Below are 10,000 nucleotides of genomic sequence, written 5' to 3'. Positions count from 1 at the left end.
GTAGTAGTATTGGTAGCAGAAGTAGTGGCAGTAGTAGTAGTAGCAGAAGTAGTAGTATTGGTAGCAGAAGTAGTAGTATTGGTAGCAGAAGTAGTGGTAGTAGTAGTAGCAGAAGTAGTAGTATTGGTAGCAGAAGTAGTGGTAGTAGTAGTGGCAGAAGTAGTAGTATTGGTAGCAGAAGTAGTGGTAGTAGTAGTAGCAGAAGTAGTAGTATTGGTAGCAGAAGTAGTGGTAGTAGTAGCAGTAGCAGAAGTAGTAGTATTGTTAGCAGAAGTAGTGGTAGTAGTAGTAGTAGCAGGAGTAGTAGCATTGTTAGCAGAAGTAGTGGTAGTAGTAGTAGCAGAAGTAGTAGTATTGGTAGCAGAAGTGGTAATAGTAGTAGCAGAAGTAGTAGTAGTAGTAGCAGAAGTAGTAGTATTGGTAGCAGAAGTAGTGGTAGTAGTAGTAGCAGAAGTAGTAGTATTGGTAGCAGAAGTGGTAATAGTAGTAGCAGAAGTAGTAGTAGTAGTAGCAGAAGTAGTAGTAGTAGTAGCAGAAGTAGTAGTATTGGTAGCAGAAGTAGTGGTAGTAGTAGTAGTAGCAGAAGTAGTAGTAGTAGTAGCAGAAGTAGTAGTATTGGTAGCAGAAGCAGTAGTAGTAGTAGTAGTAGCAGAAGTAGTAGTATTGGTAGCAGAAGCAGTAGTAGTAGTAGTAGTAGTAGTAGCAGAAGTAGTAGTAGGAGTAATAGCAATAATGTCATTATTTTTTTCATTATCACTGAGGTTATTATCATTACCATAATTACTTTCCTACGACCATTATCATTATTATTTTCTTCTTCCGTGATTACAGAGTTATGTAAATCTGGCTTCCCATCTTGTCCTTTCGTGATTTTTGTTCCTTTCGTCTCACTTATTTTCTCTTCTAAGGTGGTCTTTAGAGGACACAAATCCGTTTTTCTTTTCTTTTCCTTTCTTTCTATTAGTTGCTGCATGTCCCAGTAAGATTTTGAAGTGTTTTCATTTTCGTCGTTTTTGTTGTTTGTTTTTCTTCAAGGATAATTAAACCTAAATAAATCTCCAATAGACCCTCGAGGCTTGACACTCCGACACCAGCATCCACTTATGGATATTTTATGCTAATTAACACTTTGGCCTCCGGTATTTACCATCCATCTTCTGCTGACCTCCTGGAGCGATGGTGTTGTCCTTCAGATGTAGGGCGAGGGCTGAAAGTGTGCCCGGAATATTACTGGTGGTAGCATCGGTAGCAAATGAAGTGCTGGCGAACAAATAGCAGAACATGGTATTCAAAAGAAGGGGTAGTCTCCCTGTCCTGCTGCAACCCCCCCCCCCCACCGCGCCAGATAGGTTTAAAGAGTACGTTAGGATAGACCCTGGGCTGCTCAGCGTGGAGGAACCCCTGCCCACACGACCAATAAATGTCTTATTTACATTTGAACGAGATCGCCGCACTCCGTCTGTAGAACATACCGAGTGTTTTGTTCATCGGAAAATCTTCCTTAGATATGTGATTGGCATTAGCATTTTTTTCGATTTTCTATGCACTTTCCTTGGTATATATCGCCCCTCCATTACCTGTGTCGTGTTGTCGTAGGAATTGAAATCCGAGTTAAATTTCTACGTACGGAGAGTACTGCACGAGACGACCTGTTGGTGCGAATTGCCGTAGAAATTTCTTTTATTAAGAAGAGCTATATTGTCTAAAAACATGTGGTTGTTTCTCCTGCCAGGATAGCACTCAAAGACGCCGTTATTTTTGTCTACTTGCATTTTTTCTTCTTTTTGGTGTAAATGATAAAGATGCACTTTTATGTGTTTTTTCCCTCCTCTTCTTCTCAGGTTACATACACACACATAAGCATACCCTTTCTTTCCCTCTTAGTTTACCTCACCAAGATACATCATATCATAGTTGTATATATACCCTTTTCAAGTTGCATACATATGCCTCTTGCTTCCCTCACACGTGACCTCACAACGACACATGAGTCACAATACGTTTTTTTTTTCTGTCTCTCTCGTGAAGGTTACCTCACAATGACACCGGCGCCGAAGAAGTTCCGGTGCCGCCTGGTGGAACATAGTTACCGAGTGGACAGCGAACTTATCGACAGCTTCGACTCGTTCCCCAACGTTGTTCCGTACATAAGGATGATTTTGCAGTCACATCTCATTCACACCTCGACGCTTTTGAACCAGGTGAGTGGCTCGACCTAGCGCTTCGGGTTCTCTGATCCTCTGACAACAATAATTACTTTGTAGTCATAGGTGTTATGATCGTTGTTAATTCCGATTTCTATTTAGTATTGATAATAATAGGTGTATTTGTGTATGATTTATCTTGCAGCTACGGGAGAAAGATGAGAAGGCAGGGTGCTGTAACAATTTTTTTTTTTTATTTCCATTTTTATCTCTTCTTATCTTTTACGATTTCTTCTATGACGTTGTTTTCGCTCCCACCGGCCTCATTTAACGCAAGCGCCGTCCCGCACCCCCAGGGCCACAACCGCTGCATGAGGAAGTTCATCCTTTACGCGTTCGACATGGCGCGCGAAATCCAGATCACGCCCAGGAGGATCAGTTACGCGCGCGAGAAGGAGGCCGAGCTCTACGAGAACCTCATGGCCATCGCGTCGAGCAAGCAGGACGAGATCCGCAGCGTCATCATCGACACCATTGCCAACATGTCCGAGGATCTGCTGGAAAAGGCGGCCGAGTACGAGTTTCAAGGTGAGAGCGCGGGGAGTCGTGTGTTCGTTTGCGGGGTCGGGTGTTCGAATCCGTCGCTCCCGAGAATGTTCCCCGAGTTGTTTTTTGGAGGATTGTGTGTCACCTTTGTATAAATGTTATTGTTTATATATGTATTTCACGATTTCATTTTTTTTACATACACTGCTTAGGAAGAGTAAGCAAATGATATAACAGCCTAAATCGTTTTGATCACTCTTTGTCAATCACGTACAGTGAATCATTAAAGATGCATGCACTAATTTTCTGTTGTATGAGTATTGTAAAGATGATGATGATTGTTTTTATTGTTTTATGATTATTATTGTTGTTGTTGCCATCACCATCATCGTTATCATCATCATCATCATTAGTAGTAGTAGGAGAATTAGAATTATTATATTGGTGTGCATGATCATTGTTTGCACATCTCCCTCCCGTCTGCCATCAGAGGTGGAGAACTTGCCGACGAGCGAAGTGGTGTGCGCGAGGGAGGTGCGGATATGCACGGGCGAAATCCAGGAGCTGGTGATCGGGTCCCTGAATGCCGAGGTCGGGAGGCAGCTGGTGGATCGCGTGGATGTGATGCGCGAATCCTACCTGGGCACCCTGCAGCGGTGTCTGGAGAGCCTGGAGAAGGACTGCCGGGCCTGCGGGGAAGATCCGCATATTGGCGACGCGCTCAAGCAGGTACTGCAGTGGATTTGGAAAGGGGAGACATGCATGCGGCCTGGCTTTTTTAAATTGAGCGAGGCTCTTCCCTGTAAATATTCTTATATACGGTCATGGATATACGTATAAATAGATGCATGTCTGTCTATCTGATATATATATATATATATATATATATATATATATATATATATATATATATATATATATATATATATATATATATATATATGTATGTATGTATATATACACATTTATCTGTCTATCTGTCAGGTAAATATGCATGTCTAGACTGATATGCATATATTTATATGTATATGCATGTGTTTATAATATATATTTATTGGGTCAGGCCTCATGCAATTCTAACAAACCAATCGTTTGTGGTTGAGTTTACGCAAATGAATGCACTATGTGATAGTGATGCTGGTGATATATGTGAATTCCTCAAAGAGGTTCTCTTTCCTCTTTTAGGCCAGATTTTGTAGTGACTTTTTATCAGTCCTTCCTTAATTCCATTATTCATTAAGCTCATTTTGGACTACTGTTTCTCTATTTAATGGAGAATGAAGATAGAAAGCTATAGCTTTTTGTTTGTTTGTTTCCTTTTTTTTATGCCTTACTTTACCCTCCCTCCTTTTTATGATAGTTGAAAAAACATACATCATCCTCATAATTTCTCCATAGATGGTTAATGCAGCCTACCAAGTGGAGGTGACTGTGACCACCTCTTCCTCCGTTTTGCGTTCTTTGTGGGAGAAAATGAAGCAGTTGGTGGCCGCCATGCCTGGGAGAACCCCACCTATTATAGATGCAGAATGGAAGAGAAAGGTCGCAGCTGATATGATTGCCAGTCTTTCGGAAACAAAGCTGACAAAGAGTATATGTGCACAGGTGAGGGGTATTTTTTATTAGTTGTGTGGAAATAGACTTTTATTTCTTTTTCTTTTTCATTATCAGTAGGGAAATTGTGCCTCATAAGTGAATTTAGATAATCTACCTGTGAATTGTGAATTGATGAATGAACAGTATATGTATGTACTGTCAGTTGTAGATGTGCAGTATCCATCTAAAGATATCAATCAGAATTACCGATACTCTCCATAATTCTGATTTCTCCAAATATATCTTCAAAATCACAACTTCTGAAAATCTTAACCATTGCCCCTTCACAACCTCTTGTTGCAGTTTCGTGAGAGGTTAAAAAGTAGCCACGATTCCTTCCTTGGGAGCCTCAAACAGTTGGAGACTCAGCTCACCAGCCGCCTAGAGAAAACAGAAGAACAGCAGACACGTATAAAGAAAATTGATGCTCCCAAGCTCGCTCGTCTCTCACTTGAATCCACATCTCTCAGGGATATGATACTCTTTGGTCAGTGTTTAAGACTGAAACGCGGTCTCTTTGGGGAAGAACACCACAGATCAATGTTTGCCATATTTAGCAACCTGAAACTACTCCTTTGAGCAGCTGTAAAATGTAGTCCATCAAACACAGACATATAGTTTGTGTTCCTAATAACTTTTTTAATGCAGTAATGCCACACAGTTTGTATCAAGAAAATCCTTTTCATTTTACAGGAATGCCAAGACTGGACCGTGAGCTGGGTAGAGGTCAGTATGGGGTAGTGTACGGCTGTGAATCATGGGGAGGCTTCAGGCCCTGTGCAGTGAAATCTCTTGTGCCGTTGGATGAAAAGCACTGGAATGACCTAGCGATGGAATTCCACTACACCAGGTTAGTTCATATGGCCTTCTTTTCATAGTTCTTTATGTTTTTTTCTTTTTCTTTTTTTCATGCTTAGAGTTCACTGTACAAATCAGGTTCCTATGATTATCTCCTTTTATTGTTACCAGTTATCATGTCTTTTATTATGCTTTGCATGTTTTTCTCAAGCTGTGGTTCATCCCTGCTACAGTTCTTTTAAGTAATGAAATGTGTATGTCACCTCAATTAAAGATGGAAAATAGTAAAGAGAAATGGAATAATATACAATGGCACAAGAAAACAGAGTAAGAACAGAAAGAGCCAGTAATAGATAGAGGATGAAAGATTAAAAAAAAAAAAAAAAAAAAAAAAAAAAAAAAAAAAACATGGTAGAAATATTTGCCCATTCCCTAAATTTTCACATGGTTTTGCAGAAGTGTTCCAGAGCATGAGAGGATTGTGGCCCTGCGAGGAAGTGTGATTGATCACACTTATGGCCAGGGGGAAACTCCAGCTGTCCTATTGATAATGGACAGGCTCACTCGGGACTTGTACTCTGCAATCAAGCATGGTCTTGATTGGCTAGTCAGACTACAGGTCAGAGATGCTGGTGTTGAGCTTTTTCATATAAGTACTATATATGTATAAAATCCTCTTGATTCTAATTGTTTATATATATTTGTAATTTGTTCTTTCCTTCTTTGTAGTAGTTGTCTCCCTTATAAAAAAGAGAAAGGGCATGAAGAGAGGAAACTGAATAAATTTCTTTCTTTACAGATTTCTCTTGATGTCACTCAGGGTATTAGGTTCCTACATTCCCAAGGTCTTGTGCACAGAGACATAAAACTAAAGAATGTACTGGTAAGTATTTCCATCTCTGTTGTTGACAGTAAGTAGATCAAAGGGCAGTATCTCATTATTCTATGTAATTTTTTTCCCCACAAACTTTTTGCTTGCAGTTGGACAGAAGCAATCGAGCCAAGCTGACTGATCTTGGTTTCTGCAAGCCAGAGGCAATGATGTCAGGCAGTATTGTTGGTACTCCCATCCACATGGCTCCAGAGCTTTTCACTGGCCACTATGACAATAGTGTTGATGTATATGCCTTTGGCATACTCTACTGGTACATCTGTGCTGGCCATGTAAGGTTACCACTCATCTTTGAGCAGTGCCAGTCAAAGGACCAGCTTTGGACTTGTGTTAAGAAAGGTAATTGGATTCTTAGAGTATTTCCTTGGATTCATGATAGAGTAGATCTTTGTATGGTTTATGATAAGCAGATGATAGTTGGTTATTATTGTTGCACACAGAAATTAGTGTGTCTAAAAGGATTCATGCACTAAATACAATTAAAATAGCTTTCAGCTACTATAGATGCTTACAGAGAAACTATATCTTGTTTTGTTTCAGGTGCTCGGCCAGAAAGACTAGCGCAGTTTGACAATGAATGCTGGGAACTAATGCAAGAATGCTGGGCTGGGGACCCTGCCAAAAGACCGCTGCTTGGTGATGTAGAGCCCCGGTTAATGCGTATAATGGAGTGTTATGCAAAGAAACAGCTGGAATACAAAGAACAGTGGAATGATGATCAACATAATGAAGACGATAGTAAAGTTGACTCAGCTATAGATGCTGTGACAACTGAGCAGTGTGGCTTCATAGGTTAGTGTAGTCCAAACTCACTCCTTGTGAGGGTGATCTGAAAAGGGTCTCAAGTGTAAGTGGAAAGATTGCAGGTATTTGTAAAAATTGTCTTTTATATTTTGTATCCCATGTGATTGTAAAGCATGTGTGCCTTTAAATTATAATAGTGGTAGTGTGAAGATATTTAAGCAGACTTAGGTGCCCAAAAGTCATTTGGAAAGATAATTTAGAAAAAGGAAATTCCAGTGTGATGGACTTTTTACTAATCAAGTAACTATTCTTCAGCACAGGAAGAGGAAACACAATTGAGCAGTATACAGATGTACACCCTCAGTAGTATTCTGTGGCGGTGAGTAGTGTCTTGGGTGTAGTGACAGATAAACTAGTGCTTCAGACAAGGCTTTGGATGTTGCATTGATCAGCAGCTTTGGTAATAAGAAGGTCAAGACAAAAGTGAGAATATGTGAAACTATCATTGTTATTGATATTCTTTTTTGAAATAGAAAATGGAGCTTCCGCCATATTTAACTAAACATATCCTAAAGTAAATTATATTTAGAGGTAACTCCTGTACTTATTCGGTAGAGTTATTGCAGAAACTGATACAAGATGATTGCATCCTGTATCAGTAAACAGCCGAGTGTGCCTTTCGTAAAATTCATTGCCAAAAGAGCTTTTTCCTAATGGAGTGTGTGCCTTTAGACTGAATGGAGTGTATTAATCATGTCACAGTGTTGAAGATCTGCAGAGCATAGATCATCAAGAAAGATGAAAAGATATTGATAAATGTGCTTATGTTTTTTTGTTGGTTTTGCTTGCTTTTGAGGTCATGTGAGTTTAATAATGTTGAAAATCTCTTTTTTCATAGTTACTACTTAGGAAATGAAAAGCATACAATTTTCACAGCTATAGCATAGGGATTTGTGACTGGGAATACATCATTAAACACCTTGCAGCTTGAATTTAAGGGTGAATATATAATGGTATAGCCATGAACCCACTGTTCTACTCTCTTACTATCATGTATGATAGGTATTTTCATTATGTAATTCCCCCTCCCCCCCCTCTTTTTAGGGCGATGATGATCCCGTCTGTGATTGCCTATGACCTTGATTCCCCACAAGGGATAGGGAATTTGGATATCTAATGACTATCTGTCCAGAGTATTTATAGTGTAAGTAGGAACTGTACTTGAATGGGCAGAATGTTTAGTAATTGATTGAACAATATGCTAAAAACTGCATCCTTTCTCTCACATCTATCTTCATCTTTCTAGTTGCTTTTTTCCCTCATTTTTCTCTTTTCAAGAAAAAGGTTCTCAGCATCATGAAACGAGAAACATCCACTCAGCAAAGGGGAAGCCATAACCAGAAATATAAAGATGTGATCTTAAAATATGAGAGAGGGAAAACATTAAAAACTTTTAGAAAGTTGTCACGCAATTTGAGATTTGTATGAAAGCACTGTCAGTGTTTCCTTCTTTTTCCATGCATATTTTTTTAAGCTTCTCGTAGCCAGTCTTTGGCCTGTGGGAATTCAACAGATATCTGTATTTAATATGAGCAGAAGTTAAAGGGAGGAATATGTTAGATCGGGAGTGTTTTTTTTGTTTCTTTTTTGGGAAAATTAACTCAAACTAAGAAATAACATGGTTTATAGAGGGATGCATGAATATGTTTATATTTTTTCCCTCTTTCTCATTCGTGTGTGTGTGATTTTATAGAACCATGTCAGAACGTACATGGCCGCATGGCTTAAGCTGTAAACCAATTTTTTTATGAACTGTTACCACTTAAACAATAACAGATCAAGTTTATGTGTAAAATGCTTTCATGCAGTTCAAGTCATTTTGGGTAATCTGTGCCCAGAAGTGTGTTTATGTTTCCATCCATCTGTCATTCCATCCACCTGTTCTATTTATCTGTTTAAGGATTATAATTTGTATTTAAGCATTTCACATATAAACTAGGTCTAAAGAGAGAGTGTGTGTGTGTTTGCACATGTGTGTGTGTGTGTGAAAGAGAGAGAGAGAAAGAGAAAAGGAGATAGAGAAAATAAGCGGAGGAGAAGGAGAAAATGCATGTGTTTTTGTCCATTATATTGTTATAGGAGAATCTGGAACATATGTATAAGATTAAGTTATATGCTGTTCATTCATGGTTTTAAAAAAAAGTTAGAACGTATCACTCACTAAATGTTCGGTGAGTTTTTGTACTAATGTAGTATGACCTCTAGTGCCAGATTGCATTTAGAACTCAGATGAGATACATTTACTTTTTTACTTGAGTGTCAAATAAATGCTGTATTATAGATAATGAAAAGTTATGATGTAACACTAGTGATTTTGCTTTACATAGGAGTAGTTTTGAATGTGTTTCATTTTCTTGTAGAACAAGGTCATGAGTCTCTTCATTCCATGCTTTTTGCCACTGAAATAGATTTCCATGTTCAGCATCAGAAGATCTCACATTAAGATAATATTTACACTGTACAAATGATTTTAAAAAGAAATAATTGGTTGGATAGGATATAGTCCCAGATAGAATTACATGTTGAAAGCTTCCAAGCTGGGAAAGAAAAAACGTTTATTGAAGAGGATAAGGATCAATTACAAGATGAAATGTAGACATCTTCAGCAAATAATAAGGTATGAAGAAATGAGTTTCATGTCATATGTCTTGGGTATTCATTATTGTATTGTATTTTTAATAGAGTATGTTTGTTTGTTTTTTCTCTCAGTTATATGAACATTCAGATTTATTCACAAGAAACATGTTCTCAGATTCTGGTCTGTGTTATCAAAAGTAAAAAACCTTTTTCTTGAACCACTCATCCTGCATGGTATCTAATCAAGCCATTGGAAACCAGGGCAAAATGCCAGGTGACGAGTACCCTTGCCATGAACAATCGAGCATACTCTAAGGTTTGCACTAAACAATGGCTGTGGTCAGTGAGGAGATGCAGCTCTAATGCATAGGCTTTTTTATCCTCATTTCCTCAAAATTTATGAATGTTGCAGCATAAGTGCAAATTATATATCCTGTGCTTCTGATTTTTCACTTAATTGCTGATTTTTCAATTTGAAATAATAGATTTAGTTAAAGAAATCATGAAATTAAATAGGTAGAAACAACCTTTTCAATAGAAAGGATATTTCACCTAACAAATAACAGTATAATTAATTAGAGAGAATTTTAACCTTGCTTTTATTAAGAATGACTGCTTGATAGGTAATGAAAAAAGATATATG

The 10,000-nt window shown here is 38.3% G+C and overlaps 1 protein-coding gene across 2 annotated transcripts in view; it reads left to right on the top strand.

Annotated features, from left to right (window-relative positions):
* Nucleotides 1–7,237, top strand: part of LOC113827327 (dual serine/threonine and tyrosine protein kinase) — a 71,865-nt gene extending 64,628 nt beyond the window's left edge. For both annotated transcript variants that reach the window (XM_070132797.1, XM_070132798.1), the window contains 11 exons: nucleotides 2,029–2,201; nucleotides 2,501–2,732; nucleotides 3,181–3,419; nucleotides 4,089–4,295; nucleotides 4,590–4,773; nucleotides 4,980–5,136; nucleotides 5,541–5,703; nucleotides 5,884–5,967; nucleotides 6,066–6,315; nucleotides 6,517–6,768; nucleotides 7,036–7,237. In XM_070132797.1, the coding sequence (XP_069988898.1) occupies nucleotides 2,029–2,201; nucleotides 2,501–2,732; nucleotides 3,181–3,419; nucleotides 4,089–4,295; nucleotides 4,590–4,773; nucleotides 4,980–5,136; nucleotides 5,541–5,703; nucleotides 5,884–5,967; nucleotides 6,066–6,315; nucleotides 6,517–6,768; nucleotides 7,036–7,103 (2,009 nt within the window). In that variant the 3' untranslated portion in view covers nucleotides 7,104–7,237. The remainder of the gene's footprint in view (nucleotides 1–2,028; nucleotides 2,202–2,500; nucleotides 2,733–3,180; nucleotides 3,420–4,088; nucleotides 4,296–4,589; nucleotides 4,774–4,979; nucleotides 5,137–5,540; nucleotides 5,704–5,883; nucleotides 5,968–6,065; nucleotides 6,316–6,516; nucleotides 6,769–7,035) is intronic.
* The last annotated feature ends 2,763 nt before the right edge of the window (nucleotides 7,238–10,000 follow it).

The sequence above is a fragment of the Penaeus vannamei genome, chromosome 18 (genome assembly GCF_042767895.1).
Source record: "Penaeus vannamei isolate JL-2024 chromosome 18, ASM4276789v1, whole genome shotgun sequence".
NCBI classification, from domain to species: Eukaryota; Metazoa; Arthropoda; class Malacostraca; order Decapoda; family Penaeidae; genus Penaeus; species Penaeus vannamei.
Note: the sequence above shows the minus strand (reverse complement) of the source record. Positions and strands in the feature narration are given on the sequence as shown.